Source organism: Bombina bombina, chromosome 2 (assembly GCF_027579735.1).
Source record: "Bombina bombina isolate aBomBom1 chromosome 2, aBomBom1.pri, whole genome shotgun sequence".
NCBI lineage: Eukaryota > Metazoa > Chordata > Amphibia > Anura > Bombinatoridae > Bombina > Bombina bombina.
The window spans coordinates 1081129662-1081155140 of record NC_069500.1 but is presented as its reverse complement, the minus strand read 5'-3'; the positions used below and the strand labels follow the sequence as shown (position 1 = coordinate 1081155140).

The window sequence follows — 25479 nt, the reverse complement described above, 5'->3', positions numbered from 1 at the left end:
TAAGGGGATAAATAAGAAATCTAGGGATCTTGTGCTGCAACAAGGTAAGAAAGATAAACGCAACACACTGTTTCATACTCACAATAATCACCCCAGATATGACATGAATGTATTATGCTACCAAGGATTATGAGGCTACCAAGAGGCCAACAGCAACATTGAAGGAGCCACAATTGACAATTTTGTTCAAAATACAGGAACCAGTTTAAAAATCTAGGAGCCTGTGGATTAGGTCACTGGCCTTACCACTTAGAACCTAACTATTTGCAGGGGTTAAACACATACAGTTGCAGGGTTGTAGTGGTAAAATTATGGCATATAGTTTTTCCACTTTCTATGGCCATTTCCAGCCAAGATCAGAAACATAAGAGTGCAACCATCTGGCATCACATGGGTTAAAAACCCACTGACTGTTTAAACTGTAGAGATTATGCAAAGACTATAAAATGTTAACACACCTGCTGGCAAGAGGCCTAACTTCAATAGTACTTTTTCAAAATAGAGAAGATTGTGAATCCTTTAGAATTGCCTGTCTATTAAGTGGCCTGATTTAAAGCAGCAGTATACACCAGTTTTCATATAACTGCATGTTAGAGATACTACTATAAAGAATAAAATGCACTGATGCTGATCTAAAAAAATCAGTATGAAACCTTTTAAAAATCTACTTAGAAGCTCCCAGTTTAGCACTGTTGACAAGGTTACACTGGGACATCCAATGAAATGGGCTGGAAAGCAAAAAGAGCAGATACTCCCCCCTTCCCTCCCTTGCATATGAAAGGACCCTTTACACAAACAGGAGCAAGATGGATTAGTTAGACAACAGTCTACTTCTAAAACTTTGGGGCTTGATTAGGAGTCTGAAAATCAGCACAATGTAATTTAAAACTAAGCAAAACTATACATTTTTACAAAAAAAACAAATCTGTATGGGCTATATAAATGGATCAACTACAAAACATTTAAGCAAAGAACAAGCAACATAGATAAACAATCTGTCAGTGATCACATGGCCTTGGTCACTCCTGGGACATCCAGTAATTGCCAAGTGAGCCCGATACCAGCATGCTAGTGTATACAGTCACTGTGATTGGTTGTCACAGAGATTAAATACACAGTAACAGACATTTTAGATGCAGCAGGTCTATTTCTCAACATACAAAGTTTAGAAATAAACCTTAAAATGGACATAAACCCAAAAGTTTTCTTTTGTGATTTAGATAGCGAATACAATTTTAAACAATGTTCAGATTACTTCTATTTTCAAAATCTGCTTTATTCTCTTGGTAACCTTTGTTGAAGGAGAAGCAATGCACTACTGGGAAATCTTCTATTCATTAAAAAGTGAATTTTAATGAATAGAAGATTTGGAGTGGAATAAATCTGCACAAGGACCTAAGTTTGAGGAGGGAGGGGAAGGCAGTAAAAATGAAAGTGAAACCGATAACATTATTGTTGAGTAAATTATTATTTTTCTCCTTCCAATTAAAGTGAAAGTCAACCATAGCGTTTTTGAAACGCTAGGATTGACTGTTGAAACTAATAAAGGCCACTTTCATTTATGAAGTATAAGATAATTAATGCAGAAAGTGCCTTTATTCGTTTTAACTGTTCGCCGTTCTTAGCTGCTACGGCAGCCCACGGCCAAAAATGTTTTTTGTTAAGGAGGTGACGGTTTCACCTCCTAGCCAATAGCTGTGCGGTAAATCCAGTTTGGCGCCAATAGGAGCCGGATTTACCGCATGGCTATTTGCTAAGAGGTGAAAACGTCACCTCTTAGCAAAATATTTTTTTGCTTTGGGCTGCTGTAGCAGGTAGAACGGCGAACGGTTGAAACGAATAAAGGCACTTTCTGCATGACGCATCTTATACTTAAGAAAGTGTCCTTTATTTGTTTCAACAGTCAATCCTAGCGTTTCAAAAACACTATGGTTGACTTTCACTTTAATTACAGCTGAAAAGTTGATAAAATCTGAATGATTAACCTATTAAACTGGAGATAGTTCGCCTCTCTATAATTTCACTACTATCTATGTTTTTCTAATGGTATATAACTAAATCAATAATTTTCTGGTATAACGAAAAATAATCTGAAAACAGTCTAAAAATGAAACCTTTATATAGAAAACCATGATATAAATCAAGTCTTACTGACTAGTGATACAAATCAAATCCACCTTTTGTAATGAACCCCTGAAAAGACAAGAGTTCTCTACTCTATGTAAAAAAAAAAAAAAAAAAAAAAGTGTCAAAATGTAATACATTGCTTTTTATTTTTTTTTAAATGGATGTTCCTGTACCAAATAAACCAACTTTATTTCTGTTGGAGCTGTTCCTGTCATCCATGGCTAATGCATTTTCAGCATAAATTTAAAAGAGGGATATAAGCCCAAGTTTTTTTATTTCATGATAAAGACAGTGCATGCAATTTAAACAACTTTCCATTAAATTATATGATCAAATTTTCTTTGTTCTTTTGATATTGTTTGTTGAAGAATAAGCAATGCACTACTGGGAGTTATCTGAACCAATGACAACAGGCAGACACCAATCCAATCAGTTCCCAGTAATGCATTGTTGCTCCTGAGCCTACCTATTCTTTTCAACAAAGGATACCAAAAGAACAAAGCAAATTAGACGCTAGAAGTAAATTGGAAAGTTGCATGCTCTGTCTGAATTATGAAACAATTTTTTTGGCACAAAATATTTTTTTTTATTAGAAGCATGTAATTTGAATACTAGTGACCATGCAGCGCTGTGTACTACAGCACAGCTCGGGAGCTGCAGAGCACTGCTGGTCATAATGGGAAACTACCTCGACTAACACATTGAGCAGCAGTGGTCACACAACCCAGCTATGCAACTACCGCTACTGTCTAAGTGACCAGCAGTTTCCCCTAGTAATATGTTGTTCCCAAGTAGTACTTTATGTGATTGATTCTTTCGTAGGGGTTAAGCACATAGCATTGCAGGGTCACTAGTGTTAAAATGACATGCTCTAACCAATTTTCCACTATAATGGACCTTTAAACATCCTGAGGGAAGTAGTAATTTTATGTTAATTTTCCCTCAAGAGTATGATAAAAGTCAACATTAGTATATGTGTGTTAGTGTGTGATGGTCCCCAGCAGAACATTCCAATCACCCAGTCAGCAGTTTCCGCTCAAGACCATCTGTGTGTTTTTTCTCTTGCTGCTCCTGAGCGATACTTTAACTATGTGTTTACCCAGATGTGAATGCTAAACACATAACATTAAATTGTCGCTAGTTTTAAAATTATATGTTCTAAAGATTTAGAGCATGTGCATATCATCTTTTTAGTAAACAATCAGAGGCGTAACTAGAAGCCTCAGGGCCCCGGTGCAAGAATCAATGAAGGGCCCCCCCCCCCCACAACTTGCAATCCATACATATATACACACAGACACAGATATGCAGCCCCCAAACACTGTAACTACATGTTTATATCACACAGAACCTCTCTTTATGGTTTATATTTACACCACGTACTACTTAGTACATTTCTAGTTTATTTATATAAAGTACATAGGTAAAGTAGTGATTAGGAGCAGCTAGTCACACATAGTACAATATCTAGTTTATTTATATGTCTGTACATTGTAGTACAATAAGATGGTTAAAGTGCAGCTGTTCAGTACTCGCTGCTCATTGGCTGCTCTACACAACCTCTGCAGCTCTATTGACGGATAAGGAAACGCTGCTATATAACATTATACACACACACATGACTGTAATACTGTAAGGTAGACTATTTAAACCATTAAACCAATATATGAAGCAGTGAGCACAGTTATTTACAAACCATTACCTTTATTTGTCCTGCATTCTCATTAGCCAAGATGCCTATACATTTTGAACCCAAAAACAAAACTAGCACTGCAATTTATGACAAAAGGAACAGTTTAAATGTAGTTAATATTGTACAGTATGTATTTTACCAAAATAAAATGATTAAATATGCCCCTAACACATACATTAACATAATTAACAAGTTATGCATTTAAGCTAGAATGAAATGTGCTTGAAATGAAAGCACCATCCATGAAACTTATTGTAACCACTTTTAGTAGAAAAGCTTACAGAGCATTGGTAGATAAGGGGTTATTTTACATTTCATAAGTTTATGATGTGGCAATAAGGTTTAGAATAGCATGGCAATTGCTATGAGCTTTCAGGGGGTTAACCAGTGTTAAAGTGCTGGAATTCTATGTTGGAGAGCAGGCTCCTTCAACATTCCAGTGGGCCCAGCACCAGCAGCACAGCTTCTGTGCTACCACAACAAGCCACCCTTTGTCCTCCTCCCCAGTCCTCATGCAGGCTTTTTATACAACACCCACAGCCTGCTCCAGCACACCCAGCCTCACACAGACTCAGGCAGCAGGATAGCCGTTCAGCTGTCACATGACCAGATGCTTAACGCTCCCAACATATCCGCACATTTTCTGAACCTCCAAACACCACCTCTGCTGTACGGTACCTGCAGCAGAGCAGCCTCCTTTTGCTGAGCCTCATGGTCCCCAAGCTGATGCGGCAACCTCACCCAGCCGGTTCCGACCGTTCCGGTATCCCAATCTAGTCTCAGCCGTTTGTTCATTGCCCCAGTTTTAAGGGTATACCACCTGAGAAATACCTCACGTAATATCAGCTGTTGCTGCGGAGTTATGGAGCTGCAATGACCAAGTAGATTATAGCTAGGTTAGCAATGCATTGCTAAACTTAACTAGCTATAATCTACTTGGTAATTGCGACCCCATAACTCTGCAGCGCAACTGAGAGGTATTTCTCAGGTGGTATACCCTTAAAATTGGGGCAATGAAGGAACAGCTGATGGTGCTGTGGTTAGGGTTCCAACTTCCAGGATGCAATCACAATGCACTGACATCTGACAGTCCCTGCATTCATTCACGCTGCGCAGACAGCTCCTGCCTCTTTCTTTCCCGCTCTGACCGCTCAACAGCAAATGTTTCAGAGCGTTGCCATGGTAACCCGCAGCAACGCTCTGATTTAAAACTAAAAACTATTCTGAAAAAACAAACACAAGTTTTTTGTTTTTTTTTTAAAAAAAGGTTGTTAAAAAAAAAAAAAAAAAGGTTGTTGAAAGCAAAAGTTAGGTGCATTGAAGCTGGGGCCCCCTTAAAGGTTTGACCTGCCGGGCCCGGTCGCAATCGCGACCTCTGCACCAACGATAGTTACGCCCCTTAAAATGGTTTCAATAATGGAATCATTGGATTATTTTCAGGTTACTTTACTTGTTCTTATACATTTTAAGAGTGCTACTGTGCTCCATAAAGTAAACGCACAGTTCCTCATATCCGTAGATTTAATTGTTTAAAACAATTAAATCTACGGATATGAGGAACTGTGCGTTTACTTTATGGAGCACAGTAGCACTCTTAAAATGTATAAGAACAAGTAAAGTAACCTGAAAATAATCCAATGATTCCATTATTGAAACCATTTTAAGACCTACAATCTGCTTTTACCTCAGTTTGTAGAAATGTTACGTATGTTGCACCAAATGAGATAAAAAAATACATCAGTTGCAATAACTATATTGCATCTCACATCATGCAAATATCTGACCCATACCAACATAGATGTCCGTCTAAGATCTTACCAGAGCCAGCGCTTCTATTCCACAGATTAAAAAACCCGGAAAACTAACGAAAGCGCGTCTCCGTCATTGTAAACCGCACCTGTACTCGTCCCTGGCATACTAAACCGCACCTGCCCGGCGCGTCCCCGAGACAATTAGATACACCTTCGCGCGCCCCCGCTGCTTTGCCTAAACAACTTCGCTGAACTCTTACAGTTAGTCGAGATCTGATTGGCTGTATGCTTCTGCTTTTTGATTGGCTATATATCGATTAAGTCGTAACTGTGGTCAGTTCTGTATGTGGAATAGGAGAGATGCGCGTACACAGTGTTTACGAATAAGGTGATCAATGTGTTTGTTTACGACAGCATTTTAGAGAATGGGGCGTAGTTTCTGAGGGAAACCGGAAGAAATAAGGAAGTTTCTACTAGAGTCAAACATAAATGTCATGCTATGGTTGGTTTGTAAACTTTAGTGACTGTAGAGTTATTTGGGCACCAGGTTGGGATGTTTAGCATAGTTTACATGCGGATAGTATAGATATGAACACTTGAATTAGATTTGCTTTTAGGTCACTTAGATGGGCACTGGCAATCAATTGGTCCGTTATATATGTGGATGTACTAAAAGGAATGACAAGGGTGAATGACAAAATGGAATGCCCATAGATTTTAATGGGATGTAAAATGAAAAGTGTTCAAGCAACAAAACTATGAGACATATCATCTAGATATTTACAAGATATGTTCCCCAGGTACAGTAGCATAATCTGAAAATGAGATTATAGCGGTTTTCTATGGAATGACAAGGGTGAATGACAAAATGGAATGCCCATAGACTATAATGGGATTACATTTAGTGCTATAGCAACAAAAATATCAGACATATCAAATAGATATTTACCAGATATGTTTCCCAGGTACAGTAGCATAGTCTGAAAGTGAGATTATGTCAGATTATAGCTGCTTGACCCCCCGAGTCGTCGATTACCGTCCCCTTTTAATAAACTTAAATTACTTTAAATCATCCATCAATTAAAGAATACACAGACCCTTGTTGCTTGGTAAAAATACTGGCCACAGCCTGTTTATTAAATAACAAATTTAAAACACCAAATAAATAACTCTTTGAGTTATATAAAAAATCCATTAACTCTGAAGATGCTAGCTCCCAAACTTAATTCATTAATCTTCCTTTCTTGTTGACCAGGCCGTGTATAAATTCACCTGGACTTAAATAAGTCTGTTATTGCTTTAAAACCACCAAGCTCCAAGGAACCCCGTGTCCAAGAAGCTACTTAACCTGCTCTCCCACCCCATGGGGAGATTAACCCATTCACTTATGGCCATAGTCCAATTGCAGAAGTGAGGGAACTAGCACCCGCCAAGCTGTGACAAAACATAAAACAGTACAGAATGGGAGGGAGGGAGGGAAAAACTTCTTGCTGCCATGAAATTATTTTCTGAAGATGGCCGTCTTACCACTTCCTTATATGCCTTCTCCTGTGACCCATCCCACTCCAGCAAATATGGGACTAACTCCTCCCATGGGTCAAAATCCCCCTCCCCCTACGTTCCTTTGTGTCCGGGGGCTGACTTGACCCCCCGAGTCGTCGATTACCGTCCCCTTTTAATAAACTTAAATTACCTTAAATCATCCATCAATTAAAGAATACACAGACCCTTGTTGCTTGGTAAAAATACTGGCCACAGCCTGTTTATTAAATAACAAATTTAAAACACCAAATAAATAACTCTTTGAGTTATATAAAAAATCCATTAACTCTGAAGATGCTAGCTCCCAAACTTAATTCATTAATCTTCCTTTCTTGTTGACCAGGCCGTGTATAAATTCACCTGGACTTAAATAAGTCTGTTATTGCTTTAAAACCACCAAGCTCCAAGGAACCCCGTGTCCAAGAAGCTACTTAACCTGCTCTCCCACCCCATGGGGAGATTAACCCATTCACTTATGGCCATAGTCCAATTGCAGAAGTGAGGGAACTAGCACCCGCCAAAGACTGGACTGACTGCCAGGCAGACCAGCCCGCCACCCCTCACGCCAAAGATACCCAAAATCTCTTGGAGCCCCAAGAGAAACTACCTTAAACCTAAAACATTAAGGTGTACACCAACCTGCCAATAAAATTCACCAGTACTTGCATCCTCCAATCACTGATGCACAACTACACATTATACTCCACACATAAGGCTGCAGCCAGCTTGTTCCCCTCCTTCCTCTTGTGAATTTTTTATAATGGAGCCATGCCACCCTCCAACCAATCACATAACCACGTCAGACCATACTACCGTTAAACCCTGGACAAGCCCACAAAACCTCTCCAAGCCTCCTTAATCTTATTCAACAGGCTGAGGCAAGAAAAACCCAAACATTACCTCGGCCCGGACCACTAGTACCCCCAAGACCGGAACAGTTCAGCATAATACACCACTAGCTGCAACATGCAAGCCAATCTGGGGGCCCCGTACTCCAAACCATCCAATATCATTGTCAAATTGAACACCCAAATTTCCGACACCCCAACACATATGACTTGAAGAACCTCAACCTACCCGCACCTTTAATAAAGCCATCAAACCCCTACAGCAGCTTCAGAGGCTGCCCAAACCCTCCAGGTAAATGGACACTTGTGATACAGTGAAAATCACCTCCCTATAACCCAGCCCCCACAAGGGGCCATAGATTACGACAGACCACCCACAGGAGTACCATCCTCCACAACCCTTAAGCAAAATCACAACACATGCATTGCGCCATCTCTAATGCCCTTAACTGAAATCAATCCTTCCCATTCCACTCAACTTTTGCACAGGCAGACCACGTGTCCGCGATATGGCAGACCTCACCAAGTGGGCTGGTCATTCGTACCAAGATACCCCCTCCACACCGGAATACTCTCCCCACTCTGTTTGCCCATGGCGCGAAATCTCAGGAGCCAGTTACCTAGAGCCCGTAGTCTCACTCACTGCTCCACCAAAAGGCAAAAGACCTCACGGAAACGAGGGTGTAGAGGAAGAGGCACAGCCATCAAAGAGGCACGACTACAGACCTTGAAAAAAGGTATTTATAATTTGTCATCACATAATTTGACAAGTGATGAGATACGGGTTCTAGGTAAAGGCCTTTCATATATTCCTACTAACAAACATAACATTTTCTCATTCTTTGTTGACCTAAATCAATTCACTCAGAAGTTGTCTATGCAGAAATATTTTGCTGAAAAAACATTGAAAAATAACACTGCGAGACCCATTCTTACCAACTCTATGGATGATAGACTCAGAAATGAATCAATTCCCACTTATGATACTGATTTATTGATAGATCACTTATGTGATGGTTATATACATACATCCTTCAAAAATAAATCTAATTTCACGCCACAGCTTAATAATAATGCACATATCGAAATATTTAGACAACTGGTGAATGACGATTTTGAGAAACTACCAAAAAAGATTTTAAATAAGGACAATCTGTTCCCTAACGAGAAACGAGCACTAAGCAACCTTAAGAATAATAAATCTTTGGTAATAAGACAGGCCAATAAGGGCGGAGGAGTGGTCCTCCAAGATCTAGATGATTATTTATTGGAAGCCAAGAAAATCTTACATGACACTGCCTATTATAAGAAACTTAGTTCAGATCCGACCATAGAATTTAAATCCTTGCTAAAAGATATTATAGAATCTGCTTTTGAGAAAGGTATACTTTTGAAGAAAGAGAAAGATTATTTGGTCCCTACTGAGCCCAATCAAGCCTTTTATTACCACCTTCCAAAGGTACATAAGAACCGTTTGTGTCCACAAGGACGACCAATAATAGCAGGGATTGGCAACTTGACCGATAATGTGTCATCATACGTTGATTACTTTCTACAGAAATATGTTTTAGGATTGGAATCCTATATTCGAGATTCAGCTGATCTTCTTAAAAAATTGGATTGTTATTGTATTACATCTGATATGATTTGGGTGACCTGTGATGTTCAGGCCCTTTATTCCAACATTCTGCATGATCTGGGCCTGAGGGCGGTCTCTGAATACCTAGAGCAGGACATTTATTTACCACAGACCCAGAGAGAGTTCCTTTTGGACCTCATTTCTTTCATCCTGAGACATAACTATTTTGTTTTTCAGGATGAATTCTATCTTCAAACCAAAGGTACTGCCATGGGTACCAGGTTCGCCCCCAACTATGCGAACCTGTTTATGGGTTCTTTTGAACAACAATATATCTACGATTCGGATTTTGGGGCGAACCTGGTATTCTATGGCAGATACATAGACGACCTGATTTTCATTTGGAGAGGTGAGCGATCAACCGCTGAATTGTTTGTTGACCATCTCAACTCTAATGATAGAGGATTGGTGTTCACGAGTTCCATAGAGGAAAAATCAATAGTTTATCTAGATCTGAATCTCTGCTTTACTGAGGGTAAGGTCACCAGTACTACCTTCTTTAAAGCAGTTGATTGTAACAGCTATCTAGATTTCAAGAGTTGTCATTATCATCCTTGGAAACTTAATGTTCCCTATGGCCAGTTCAAAAGGGTACGCCGTAATTGTAGCTCTATTGCTGATTATGAATCTCAGAGTCTTATTCTCAAGGAGCGATTCAGGGGAAAACATTACCCTGAAAATATCATAGAGAATGGATTTCTGAGGGCCAAAGCTGATGACAGGGATAAGTATTTCACCAGTACAATTGCACAATCAGGAACCACAACCAATAGTGACTACCACAGAGATCATCTGTTTATCACCCAGTATAATTGTAATCACTACTTAATTAGAGAAATTGTAACTAGACATTGGGATATTTTGCTGAAGGACCCCATTCTAAAAAGAACTTTGGATACTAAACCTAGAATAGTATATAGGAGGGCTCCTACCCTCAAAACTATGCTAGCTCCTAGCAAGATTGTGAAACACAGACATTTATCCCCTTGTACTAATACCAGTAACTTGAGACATGGGTCTCATAAATGTAGACGAGTTTGTTGCAAAATGTGTAAGTTTGTTGGTGAGCACTGTAAGACCTTTAGGTCTAGTGTCACCAACAAATCTTATACTATTATTGGCCATGTTTCTTGTGCTACCACTTATGTAGTATATCTACTTACTTGCATCTGTGGGGTCCAATATGTTGGGCGTACCTGTAGACGCCTCAGCACTAGATGGTCTGAACACTATCGGAATATGTGGTTCCTATTGAATTTGTTCCAAAATCACATTTATATAACCGGTTTTTCAGACTCAGGCAGAGGGAGACTTTTTGGATCCATCTACTAAAAAGCATGCATCCAGATGGCCTGAACTTATGCATTGATCTGGCCGCTTTTTCTTAATAACTTTGAGCCCAGTGTCCCTCTGCCTGAACCTGATTTCCAGCTGTCTTTGGTCACCTGATTATCTTTCATTTCCCATATATATTTTTTTTTCTCATTATCTGATTAATAAGATTCCCATGATGTATTCAACATTATGTGTTCACACTGTGGATATTTTATTCTCCCTTGATATCTTAATGTGAACACAATTTTGTATATGCGGTGATATTTACATCCTCTTATATACATATTTCATATATAACTGCTTATGCACCAAACATGGTTCTTTTTATTATCTTTATTTGCGAGGTCCTTATATTTCGAACTAAATGTACTCTGTCTAAACTACTAAATATATGAATTGCTCACAATCTAACTTTATAGGTCTTTAACATGCTGCTAATGAATACATTTTATTGAATTTTTAGTCATTATTTAGTATGATTTTATTTTTAAAAGAATTGGGGACTGTCCATGCATGCTATTATTGGCAATGGCATTTATGTTTTTTGCATACTTATGCTGTTCTGTTATTGTCTATATGTATGTATTTGATATTATAGCTGGTGCTACCTTTACACGCTTTATACACATACTCTATCTGGGCGGGTGCAATTGCTATAGCTCATGTCTGCCCTTGGGTAGCCTATGATTGGCTGTATGAGGGGCGTAGACGTAGACCAGCTTGTGATTGGACGATGTATTTGTTAAATAGAGCGGGTTTAAATGTATTATTAGCCTGATGAAACAACCGGAAGGTCGAGAAACGCGTTGCTGTTTTTATTGCATATCAAGCATATGTTTTTATACTGGTTTTAAATAAAACTGTCTTCTTCGATACCCCCGCTCTTTCGACTGTTGTGTTCTGGTTGGTCCGCTTGCTTGTCTCTCCAATAGAGTCATCGGTGATTGGATGCACCACGGACGGCTATCTCCTGACACTTCTACTACCAGCAGCTGCTTATTGGATCCTGGAGTTCCGGACACTCTCTCCTATTGGTCTGTCTGTCGGGCGACTAAGGTCCCGTCCTGCGCAGTAAGGCATACGTTTATGCCGCCATTCTTGTGAGTACACCGCTCTTGGGTTTGTGTGTTATCTCCTGTTCCCCGATCGTTGTGTAAACGATACTGTCCCATAAGGCGCCTCTCTTTTTTTCTGCTCCTACAGATATTTGCGCCATCTCTAATGCCCTTAACTGAAATCAATCCTTCCCATTCCACTCAACTTTTGCACAGGCAGACCACGTGTCCGCGATATGGCAGACCTCACCAAGTGGGCTGGTCATTCGTACCAAGATACCCCCTCCACACCGGAATACTCTCCCCACTCTGTTTGCCCATGGCGCGAAATCTCAGGAGCGATGCCATTGAAAAAACACTTAAGGCATTTGGCCATTGAATTATGAATTGCAGAAATGTGCATTGCTCCCACCAACGCATGGAAACATGCATTGCAACCCAATTGCCCTCAACAATTCCATGAACATGGGATTAGGGGTGGGAGGGGGCAGATAATATGCCAACTACTGACACCCCTCCATGTGGTCAGTGTGGACAACCCCGACCCGTTTCCAAATGAATCTGCCCACACAAACATGGCCACCAGCACTGTAATAGCTCAAGAAACTAAGGCATTACCAATTCCACCTCCTTCCGTTTTTGCTGGTCAGTGAGGCGCACACTAAGAAACCGCACCAACACCTACCCTTCCAGCCGATCAGTCCCCCCACACCTACCAAGAAATCTGGGCACATGAATCATTGCAGACCCGCTAAAATAAAGATAAAAATACCCAAACAAGGTCACTGTTTGGCACCCTTAGAGACTAATAAAATAATGAGGCTGCTTCACCCCGGCCGCTGCCAATGCCAAAACTGCAAATTCTCCCGCCATAGATCATGCTGCAGGAAATTTTTCCCCTGTAACAAAATGGGTTGAGCTTGTAGGTATAATCAGAACCCATTACTTTTTCACATTGTGTACATATACATGCTTCTTTATCTTATAACTGCCCATAAACAAATTACCAACACTAGTAAAGAACAATGTGAAATTAACATTTTATCACCATATCCCTTCCATATCCCACTGGAAGAGCAATGTCCACTACAAGCTATGTTAACACAGCTTGTCCTTGATGCCAAAACCTTAAAGATGGGTGGGGATACCACAGGGAAAATATCCCTTTACATCCGTCGATATAAGGATAATGGAAATACTTGTAACACATTGAGTAAACTGTCCCTTCAAGACAAAAAGTATGGAAAATACCACCAATAGGATCAGACACAGACCCAGAAATCTCCCAACCAGAGAGAATTCAATACAACAATCAAATTAGCAATCTCAAAAACAGCAAAATCATACAGTTGCAATGCAAGATATGAGGACCCCCCCCCAAAGAGGGGGATATAAAATAATCACACACATATATAAATATATATATATATATATATATATATATATATATATATATATATATATATATATACACACACATAAATATATCCAATTCAATATTATCGACATCACCAGGAATATGCAAAGCACCAACAGAGTTTTGCAGCCCTATAAAGCTAGGCCGTATACAAGGTAATATTTATAGATATCCAAAGGGTTAGATGGCCCGCCCAAAGTTTCACCGCTGCAGTATGCTCTGAGGAAGGCGATCTACAGACCGCTGGGCTCATATGATATAACCGTACCCTATCAGGGTCACTAAATACTACACAACATAAGGGATGGTGCTGCCGACAGCGCTGTGACTTCCATTATTAACCCTATTAGGGCCACTAAATACTACACAACATAAGGGATGGTGCTACCAACAGCACTGTCACTCCCATTATTAACCCTATTAGGGTCACTAAATACTACACAACATAAGGAATGATGCTGCCAACAGCGCTGTGACTCCCATTATTAACCCTATCAGGGTCACTAAATACTACACAACATAAGGGATGGTGCTGCCAACAGCGCTGTGACTCCCATTATTAACCCTATTAGGGTCACTGAATACTACCCAACATAAGGAATGGTGCTGCCAAAAACGCTGTGACTCCCATTGTTATGAAAGAGATAGTAACAATTGCACACCCATACTCAGTATAGATAAAAGAATATCCTCCATATGACATGAATCCTTCAGATTAATAAAATTAGAGAACCTTAGAGAAGGATAATTTTTCAACAAGACATGATTGCATGGCCCACATATCCAATGTACATATCAGATACTATAAATTCTAGCAATATATTTATATGACATCATATACACATGATTATATTCCCCATAGGAAACAAACATGAAAAGACTTAAAGGGACAAACTACACCGAAATTTTCGGTATTCCAAAAACTAGATAATCCCTTACTTGTTCCCCCTGTTTGCAGAACCAACACAGTTATATTAAAATGTTACCTCTGATTACTTTATAACCAAGCCTCTGCAGTCTGCACCCTTATCATAGTGCCTTGCCAGACATGCAGTTTAGCCAATCAGTGCAGACTTCTAAATAACTCCAGGGGAGTGATCACAATGTTATTTATATGACCACATGCACTAGCGCTGTCTAACTGCGAAAAAACTTACAAAATGCTCTGAGCTAAGAGGCGGTTACCAACAGTTCAGAAATCATTTACAGCTGGGTTCATAGGAGATAAAAGTACCCTATTAGGTCCCTATATTCTGTATAACAGAAGGGATGGTAGCCGCCAACAGCGCTGTGACTCTTATGAAAGAGATTGTAATATTTGCACTCCCATATTACAGTATAGATGAAATAATACCTCCATATAATGATATAAAAAACCCTTAGATGAATAAAGTGGCAAACAGAGAAGGATAATTTTCCATCCAGAAATAATTGTATAAACCACATAAATAACGTATACATTACATACTATAAATTATATAAATATTTGTATGACATCAAATACCCATATAATATATGCCTCATAGGCAACAAAACATGAAAACGACTTAAATGAACCAGATGCAAATTATATTTAATTGCCACTAGATGGCAGACAAAACAAAATAATCCTAGAAAACAAAAGCAAAACGTTCTAAGCTTTGCAGGCAGAGCAGAGAGTGTAAACCAGCACTCCATGAGGGTTAGTACAAAATGTGCCAAATTAATACATATATGTATATCCCCTATGGGACCAAACTTGCCACGAGGATATAAAACAAAAAACTCCCTCTGAAAAGAGAAAAAGCTTAGCCAACCCCAACCTGTAGTGTCATGTCCCTTGGTCCACAAAACAATAATACATTTTATACCACTGCCAGACCGACTCAGCAAAATATTATGCAAAATACATTTAACACTAAAAGCCAATACACTAGGAGAAATAGTAGTAACCAAGCTATAACATAAAATATAAAACTATGTATATCATATAAGGGACCAAACTTTTCCATGAGGATAGGAAGAAACAAAATCCCCGCAACGATATAATAAATCTATACCCTCACCTGACTGACTGCAAAATATTAGGTCCTAGACTCAACCCATATCTAGAAAAACAATATTGTGGCAAAAAGATGAGCGGCGGGAAAGTTAACCCCGCGATCACCATATACCACATAGGGCCTCCCCTCATAAACCTAGAACTCTATCAAGGTACAGTTGAAAGATCCCCTTCACATACATGCAAAATAGCACAGTACTATGCCCCAGTGCAAAGACAATCCCCCCCCCCCCACTATGCGTACCCACAAACATAAGTATAGGAGCACGATCAAACATAAAAGGTACAATATAAGGGACTTTACAACACGGATTGTACCAAACTCCACAATTGCTGAATGGGTCATTCATGTCTCAGCCCCAAAATTAATCATGCCCGGACTGCCTAACCACGTGGGGACCCGGTGAAAACAGAAACCTATAAGAGACTGCACACTAAAAAAACCCTTACCGCCCGCAGTCAGCTTACTCAAGTCCCTCAACGCAGCCAAGACAGACGCTGCAGATCCTCAGACAGACCCATACAAAATAATACAAAATAATAGTTCCCAAAACATAAGTTTGAAAACAGGAACTATCCGCTACTAGTCTCCTCGACTCGCAATTAAAATAAGGGGGGGGGGGGGGGGCAACAAATAAACCCTTTTTGTCTGAGGGATCGCATATACAAACAGTGTGATCGGCAAACAGTCTACATGTTAGAGAGAATTTAATTCTCATACCGCCACAGTGGTGCAGGGAAAAGCAAAGCTGAATAGAATACCCCCTTTGTCAGGAATGCAATCAGAAAAAACGGCTGAAGTTACATTAACCCTCCCACCTGTGAGGGGAAAAACCCAGACCGTTATACTATCCTCTCCTAAGTAAAGGAACTACCATCTTCCCTGCCTAACACAACCATGCCCCACATCCACTGACAACTAAATCACACAATGAATAGATTTCTAATAAGGCTCCAATATATGTAAAGGAGGGGGGGTTAACCCCTAATGAGGCTTTGCCTTCACACTTAGAAGGAATAAGCCATTACCTTACTAGCTCAGCTGCAGGGCAGGTTCAGCATCATGGCAGATAAAAAAACTTCTTGATGCCATGAAATTATTTTCTGAAGATGGCCGTCTTACCACTTCCTTATATGCCTTCTCCTGTGACCCATCCCACTCCAGCAAATATGGGACTAACTCCTCCCATGGGTCAAAATCCCCCTCCCCCTACGTTCCTTCGTGTCCGGGGGCTGGCTTTCTATGGAATGACAAGGGTGAATGACAAAATGGAATGCCCATAGACTATAATGGGATTACATTTAAAAGTGCTATAGAAACTAAACTATAAAACATATCAAATAGATATTTACCAGATATGTTCCCCAGGTACAGTAGCATATTCTGAAAGTGAGATTATTTTAATAGGATGTAATGTTTCAATTGCTATAGCAGCAAAACTATGACACATATTACATAGATACAAAACAAGAATATAGTATCCCTGAAAAAAACACTGTGTCCAAAACAATAAAAAAAGCATATGTATATGAATATGAGCGGAAAAGCCTCCAACCTGCAAAAGACCTTGCACACCAAAGTAGTGTGAATAACAAAGTTCCAGGAGAGCACTTATGGCTGGCACAATAACCTTTGGATAAGTCCACTAGTTGTAGCGGTGAGCGTGAAACACAGATTCCTAGCACATCCTCCCACTAGACTTTAGGTCGTACCTGACTTCCAAGCAGATCACCAACAGCACTGTCCGTTAATATGGCTCATCATCCGGGTGAACCGCAGCTCCGGTGTGGAATTATACACTAGATGAGCCTCCGTTCCGCTGTATACACTGCAAGCATGGTGTCGGGTATAGCGTCTGACGTCATCAATGGGGCATGCAGTAACGAGGGTGTGTGCATATGCACCAATCAGCTCCGTTATCCAGTACCTTGTCTTCAGCTCTCTCCGGACAGCAGGTAAAGGGCTTCCAGCATCGATGTAGAGGCTGCTGAGACTCCTTAATAAACCGGGCTCCAAGTAGCCCAATAACAAATATCAAAAAAGAGGAAAAGAGTCTCTTGGCAAGTAAAAAATCTTCAAACTTTATTACAAAAAAAGGATAAAATTCCACTGCACCAGCACAACAAAAGGGAAACAGCCGGCCCTACTAGTTTCGCGTATGCCGTAATCTAAGACCTGCTGGATACTAAAACAGGAGGTGTTTAAAAGTAAAGTTCTTTGATTGATAAGCCATTTTTCAAGTGCATTTGTCCTGTTTTTTTGTGCTGTACAGGACAGGTGTTAGCTTATGATAGTTATTACCAGACATTTTAAATCAAGTATTATGCTTATAGGTTGGATGCCAATTCATGATTCCTAAACATTTAATAATAATTAACAATTAATATTTGATATTACTTAGGTTCTGCATTGTATAAGTCTGTATTGATGTGTACAGACAATGATCTTGCTTTTTGTTTTCCTAGGATATTGTTGCAATATGTTTTTATTGGTTTCCCATATATTTGTTCATCTAATCAAATTGTTTACCAATCAATCACTATGCATATATATATTTTTTATATATTTATATACTTGTTTTTGTAATTTACTTCTATCAAGTGTATTTCAGAGATTTTACTATATACAGCATTTACGCCAATTTCAACATGTTATGTCTCCTTATATATATTTGCTCCTTTTAAGTATCCTCCTCCTTGCACCTTTAACTGTCTAATGGGTTAAGTGGGTGTTCACTTGTGTTCACTAGTAGCCAATGTCTGTGTAGGGTATTACTTTTAAACACCTCCTGTTTTAGTATCCAGCAGGTCTTAGATTACGGCATACGTCGAAACTAGTACTTCCCTTTTGTTGTGTTGGTGCTAGTGGAATTTTATCACTTTTTTGTAATAAAGTTTGAAGATTGTTTACTTGCCAAGAGACTCTTTTCCTCTTTTTTTGATATTACATATTACATGGCGGACAGCAATCAACCCTATCAGATACAATCGGGTTGATTGACACCCCCTGCTAGCAGGTGATTGGCCGCAAATCTGCAGGGGGCGGAATTGCGCAAGCAGTTCACTATAACTGCTTGTGCAATGCTAAATGCCAACAGTGTATGCTGTCGGCATTCAGCGATGTCTGGCGGACATGATACGCTACATCATATCATGTCCGCCAGACTTTAATAATTTGTCGTCATTTCCGGCGTCATAGTTGACGCCGGAAGGTTTCACGTGGTTGCGTCATTTTTGACGTATGTGTGTTGCGGACGTTTTTGGCGCCAAAAAATGTGGGCGTCATACTTGGCGCCAAAAAAGTGGGCGTTACACTTGGCGCCAGGTTTTTTTTTCACATTATTTCAGTCTCACTTTTTAGTTGCTTCTGGTTTTTAGAGGCTTGTTTTGTTTGGCATTTTTTCCCATTCCTGAAACTGTCATTTAAGGAATTTGATAATTTTGCTTTATATGTTGTTTTTTCTATTACATATTGCAAGATGTCACTACCTGACCCTGGATCAGAATCTACTTCTGGAAAGACGCTGCCTGATGTTGGTTCTACCAAAGCTAAGTGCATTTGTTGTAAACTTTTGGTAACTGTTCCTCCAGCTGTAGTTTGTGTTAGTTGTCATGATTAACTATCTAACGCAGATAATATTTCCATTAGTAATAATCCTTTACCTGTTGTTGTTCCTTCAACATCTAATGTTCAGGATGTTCCTGTTAATGTAAAATAATTTGTTTCTAATTCTATTCGGAAGGCTCTGTCTGTTATTCCTCCTTCTAGTAAAGGTAAAAGGTCTTTTAAAACTTCTCATATTTCAGATGAATTTTTAAATGACCGCCATCATTCTGACTTATCTATTTCTGATGAGGATCTATCTGGTTCAGAAGGGTCTGCCTCAGATATTGACACTGATAAATCTTCATATTTGTTTAAGATGGAGTTTATTCGTTCTTTACTTAAAGAAGTGTTGATTGCATTAGATATGGAGGAGTCTAGTCCTCTTGATATTAAAACTAATAAGCGTTTAAATTCAGTTTTTAAACCTCATGTAGTTATTCCAGAAGTTTTTCCAGTTCCTGATGCTATTTCAGAAGTAATTTCTAGGGAATGGAATAGTCTGGGTACTTCATTTACTCCTTCTCCAAGGTTTAAGAAATTGTACCCTTTGCCATCTGATAGATTAGAGTTTTGGGAAAAAAATCCCCAAAGTTGATGGGGCTATCTCTACTCTTGCTAAACGTACTACTATTCCTACGGCAGATAGTACTTCTTTTAAGGATCCTTTAGATAGGAAGCTTGAATCCTTTCTAAGGAAGGCTTATTTATGTTCAGGTAATCTTCTTAGACCTGCTATTTCTTTGGCTGATGTTGCTGCAGCTTCCACCTTCTGGTTGGAGGCTTTAGCGCAACAAGTGTCAGATCATAATGCTTATAGCATTGTTAAACTTCTTCAACATGCTAATAACTTTGTTTGTGATGCCATTTTTGATATCATTAGGATTGATGTCAGGTATATGTCTTTAGCTATTTTAGCTAGAAGAGCTTTATGGCTTAAGTCTTGGAATGCAGATATGACTTCTAAGTCAACGTTGCTTTCTCTTTCCTTCCAAGGTAATAAATTATTTGGTTCTCAGTTGGATTCAATAATTTCAACTGTTACTGGGGGGAAGAGAGCCTTTTTGCCTCAGGACAAAAAATCTAAAGGTAAATATAGGGCTGCTAATCGTTTTCGTTCCTTTCGTCAGAATAAGGAACAGAAGCCTGACCCTTCCCCTAAAGGAACAGTTTCCGTTTGGAAACCTTCTCCAGTCTGGAATAAATCCAAGCCTTTTAGAAAGTCAAAACCAGCTCCCAAATCCGCATGAAGGTGTGGCCCTCATTCCAGCACAGCTGGTAGGGGGAAGGTTACGATTTTTCAAAGATGTTTGGATCAATTTGATTCAAAGTCTTTGGATTCAGAACATTGTTTCACAAGGGTACAGAATAGGTTTCAAGATAAGACCGTCTGTGAGAAGATTTTTTCTCTCACGCATTCCAGTAAACCCAGTAAAGGCTCAGGCGTTTCTGAAATGTGTTTCAGACCTAGAGTCGGCTGGGGTAATTGTGCCTGTTCCAGTTCTGGAACGGGGTCTGGGGTTTTACTCAAATCTGTTCATTGTACCAAAGAAGGAGAATTCCTTCAGACCAGTTCTGGATCTAAAAATATTGAATCATTATGTAAGGATACCAACATTCAAAATGGTGACTATAAGGACTATTCTGCCTTTTGTTCAGCAAGGGCATTATATGTCTACAATAGACTTACAGGATGCATATCTTCATATTCCAATTCATCCACTATCAGTTCCTGAGATTCTCTTTTCTAGACAAGCATTACCAGTTTGTTGCTCTTCCGTTTGGCCTAGCAACAGCTCCAAGGATCTTTTCAAAGGTTCTCAGTGCCCTTCTCTCTGTAATCAGAGAACAGGGTATTGCGGTATTTCCTTATTTGGACGCTATCTTGGTACTTGCTCAGTCTTTACATTCTGCAGAATCTCATATGAATCAACTTATGTTGTTTCTTCAAAGACATGGTTGGAGGATCAATTTACCAAAGAGTTCCTTGATTCCTCAGACAAGGGTAACCTTTTTGGGTTTCCAAATAGATTCAGTGTCCATGACTTTGTCTTTAACAGAAAAGAGACGTCTGAAATTGGTTTCAGCTTGTCGAAACCATCAGTCTCAATCATTCCCTTCGGTAGTTTTGTGCATGGAAATTCTAGGTCTCATGACTGCTGCATCGGACGCGATCCTTTTTGCTCGTTTTCACGTGAGACCTCTCCAGCTTTGTATGCTGAACCAATGGTGCAGGGATTATACAAAGATATCACAATTAATATCCTTAAATCCCAATGTCCGATCTTCTCTGACTTGGTGGTTGGATCACCATCGTTTAATTCAAGGCGCCTCTTTTGTTCATCCAACCAGGACTGTGATCTCAACAGATGCAAGTCTTTCAGGTTAGGGAGCTGTATGGGGATCTCTGACAGCGCAGGGGGTTTGGGAATCTCAGGAGGCGAGATTACCAATCAACATTTTGGAACTCCGTGCAATTTTCAGAGCTCTTCAGTTCTGGCCTCTTCTGAAGAGAGAATCGTTTATTTGTTTTCAGACAGACAATGTCACAACCGTGGCATATGTCAATCATCAAGGTGGGACTCACAGTCCTCAGGCTATGAAAGAAGTATCTCGGATACTGGTATGGGCGGAATCCAGCTCCTGTCTAATCTCTGCGGTTCACATCCCAGGTATAGACAATTGGGAAGCGGATTATATCAGTCGCCAGACGTTACATCCGGGCGAATGGTCTCTTCACCCAGAGGTATTTCTTCAGATTGTTCAAATCTGGGGACTTCCAGAAATAGATCTGATGGCTTCTCGTCTAAGCAAAAAACTTCCCAGGTATCTGTCCAGATCCAGGGATCCTCAGGCGGAAGCGGTGGACGTGTTGTCGCTTCCTTGGAATTATCAACCTGCTTATATCTTTCCGCCTCTAGTTCTTCTTCCAAAAGTGATTTCCAAAATCCTAATGGAGCGTTCGTTTGTACTACTGGTGGCTCCAGCATGGCCACACAGGTTTTGGTATGCGGATCTCGTTCGGATGGCCAGTTGCCAACCTTGGACACTTCCGTTAAGGCCAGACCTTCTATCTCAAGGCCCATTTTTCCATCAGGATCTCAAATCATTAAATTTGAAGGTATGGAGATTGAACGCTTAATACTTAGTCATAGAGGTTACAGGCTCGTAAATCTGTGTCTAGAAAGATTTATTACTGAGTTTGGAAGACTTACATTTCTTGGTGTTCTTCTCATAAATTCTCTTGGCATTCTTTTAGAATTCCTAGAATTTTACAGTTTCTTTAGGATGGTTTGGATAAGGGTTTGTCTGCAAGTTCCTTGAAAGGACAAATCTCTGCTCTTTCTGTTCTTTTTCACAGAAAGATTGCTAATCATCCTGATATTCATTATTTTGTACAGGCTTTGGTTTGTATCAAGCCTGTCATTAAGTCAATCTCTCCTCCTTGGAGTCTTAATTTGGTTCTGAGGGCTTTACAGGCTCCTCCGTTTGAACCTATGCATTCTATGGATATTAAATTACTTTCCTGGAAGGTTTTGTTCCTTTTGGCCATCTCTTCTGCTAGAAGAGTTTCTGAGTTATCTGCTCTTTCTTGTGAATCTCCTTTTCTGATTTTTCATCAGGATAAGGCGGTGTTGCGGACTTCATTTAATTTTTTACCTAAAGTTGTGAATTCTAACAACATTAGTAGAGAAATTGTTGTCCCTTCATTGTGTCCTAATCCTAAGAATTCTCTGGAGAGATCTTTACATTCTTTGGATGTAGTAAGAGCTTTGAAATATTATGTTGAAGCTACTAAAGATTTCAGAAAGACTTCTAGTCTATTTGTTATCTTTTCTGTTTCTAGGAAAGGTCAGAAGGCTTCTGCCATTTCTTTGGCGTCTTGGTTAAAGTCTTTGATTCATCATGCTTATGTGGAGTCGGGTAAATCCCCGCCTCAAAGGATTACGGCTCATTCTACTAGGTCAGTTTCTACTTCCTGGGCTTTTAGGAATGAAGCTTCTGTTGATCAGATTTGCAAAGCAGCAACTTGGTCTTCTTTGCATACTTTTACTAAATTCTACCATTTTAATGTTTTTTCTTCTTCTGAAGCAGTTTTTGGTAGAAAAGTACTTCAGGCAGCTGTTTCAGTTTGATTCTTCTGCTTATAATTTCAGTTTTTTTCATTATAAGATTAAAACTTTTTGATTTGGGTTGTGGATTATTTATTCAGCGGAATTGGCTGTCTTTATTTTATCCCTCCCTCTCTAGTGACTCTTGCGTGGAAGTTCCACATCTTGGGTATCTGCTATCCCATACGTCACTAGCTCATGGACTCTTGCCAATTACATGAAAGAAAACATAATTTCTGTAAGAACTTACCTGATAAATTCATTTCTTTCATATTGGCAAGAGTCCATGAGGCCCACCCTTTTTGTGGTGGTTATGATTTTTTTGTATAAAGCACAATTATTCAAATTCCTTATTTGGATGCTTTCGCTCCTTTCTTATCACCCCTCTTCTTGGCTATTCGTTAAACTGAATTGTGGGTGTGGTGAGGGGTGTATTTATAGGCATTTTGAGGTTTGGGAAACTTTGCCCCTCCTGGTAGGAATGTATATCCCATACGTCACTAGCTTATGGACTCTTGCCAATATGAAAGAAATTAATTTATCAGGTAAGTTCTTACATAAATTATGTTTTTTGCAGATCCCCTTGTAACAAAAGTTCATCCTGCTCTGACCTAATGACTTTGTAACATCTGCAAAAATAGATATGTTGCTATTTAATCCTTGCTCCAAGTCATTAATAAAAATATTAAAAGCAACAGGGCCCAGTACTGATCCCTGGGGGCAGGGCTGCCATCAGAGGGTGAATAGGTTGACTCCTGTCAGTGGGTCAGGGGGCCCCATGAGACAAGGATAGCTATTATTTTTTACCTTTTGGCAGCCACTAGAGGGCGCTACAGCAGAGTGCTTTTGAGCGTGCAAAATGTCATTACAAGGAGTAAAGCATTAGCATTTGAGAGGATTTCTGAGTGTGCACTAAACCACTATGTACAGTGTGAGACAGACTTGGCACTTCAGTGTGTGCCTGAGTCAGACGGCAGATCACTTTCATTTGCAGAGTAGGTAGGACTTACTTAGTAAATGTTTTTTATTTATTTGTGCAATTTCAGATTGTAACTTCAGTGTGGTAGTTGTATGGTGGGGCCAGGGGTCCATAAACACACATTTTGTTAGCAATATGCAGCAGTGTATTTATGATTTTTTTGACAATGCTGTAGAAATTCTATATTTAAAACCATGCAGAAATGTTTCCACTTCAATACATACATGGTAGGTGCCATTTTATCTAAAATTTGTACATCTGCATAAAATGTTATACTCTCAGACTAAGATTGCTCAGTGTTTGAAATGAGACAGGTTAATTTAACACTGTTCAGTTTACACTACAGCTGACTTAATTTTGAAATACAAACCAACAAGCCTAAATCCTGCATTTAATCAGATCTAACGGTATGAGACCAGTTAGAGTACCACAGCTTATGGTTCCACCAAGACCATATATAGTACAGCATTTTCAAAATCCATAAGTACAGCTGACAGATGGGAACATTTGTACACCAGATTTGAAGTGGTGGAAAATGGGGGGATAAAAAACTCAAACATATGTCAACCTTTCAGAAGTACTTTTCTTCATCTACCCATTCTGACAGATCAATAATGTATAATTTTGAATTCACAGAAGTATTTTTGTTTGCACATTTACAAATATGAGTCTTTAAAAAGTGATCGCTTAATTTCTGCAATTTTTTTTATCATGCATGTCACACACTGTTGATTTAGGGGATGGCAATGTGCAGACATTTTACCTCCTGTGAGTGTTTCTATGAGTGTCTGTGTTTATTTCTTTGTGCTTTTGTTGGTGTCTCTATGAGTGTGTATGTATTTTTTTTCTGTGGGTCTCTCTGTGAAGGTTTGTATGTCTTTGTGCATTTTCTGTGGATGTCTCTTTTAGGGTGTGTGTGTATGTATGTCTGTGGGTGTTTCCTTGGGTGTATGTGCAAGTTTGTGTTAGAGTTTGTGTGTGTGTGTATCCATTGTCTGTTCCTTTTTAGGCACAAAGGGGAGAGTGACCAGCGCCAAAAATAATAATACAACAGAATCCAACTAGAAAATAGGAATCTCTCAACAAATCCTATAAACAAGACACTAGAACAAATAAAAATACTAGGGAGCGCTAAAAATAGCTGAAGTGTATCATAAATGGATAAGATAAATAAATAATCACTACTCAAACAAACAACTGCAGAAGATAAACCGCAAGAGTAGAATTAATAGTGAATACAAGTAAACCTAAAAAATATAAAAAAATCTAATAAAATTAATCAAATGAAATCAATCAAAACTCTTCCGTGAATAGTAGCAAATAAACAACATTGTGA

At 39.4% G+C, this 25479-nt stretch overlaps 1 protein-coding gene across 1 annotated transcript in view; it reads left to right on the top strand.

Annotated features, from left to right (window-relative positions):
* Positions 1–25479, top strand: part of OTUD4 (OTU deubiquitinase 4) — a 660142-nt gene that overhangs the window by 559905 nt on the left and 74758 nt on the right. The window contains exon 22 of the mRNA XM_053700214.1: positions 8302–9420. Within this exon, the coding sequence (XP_053556189.1) occupies positions 8302–9420 (1119 nt within the window). The remainder of the gene's footprint in view (positions 1–8301; positions 9421–25479) is intronic.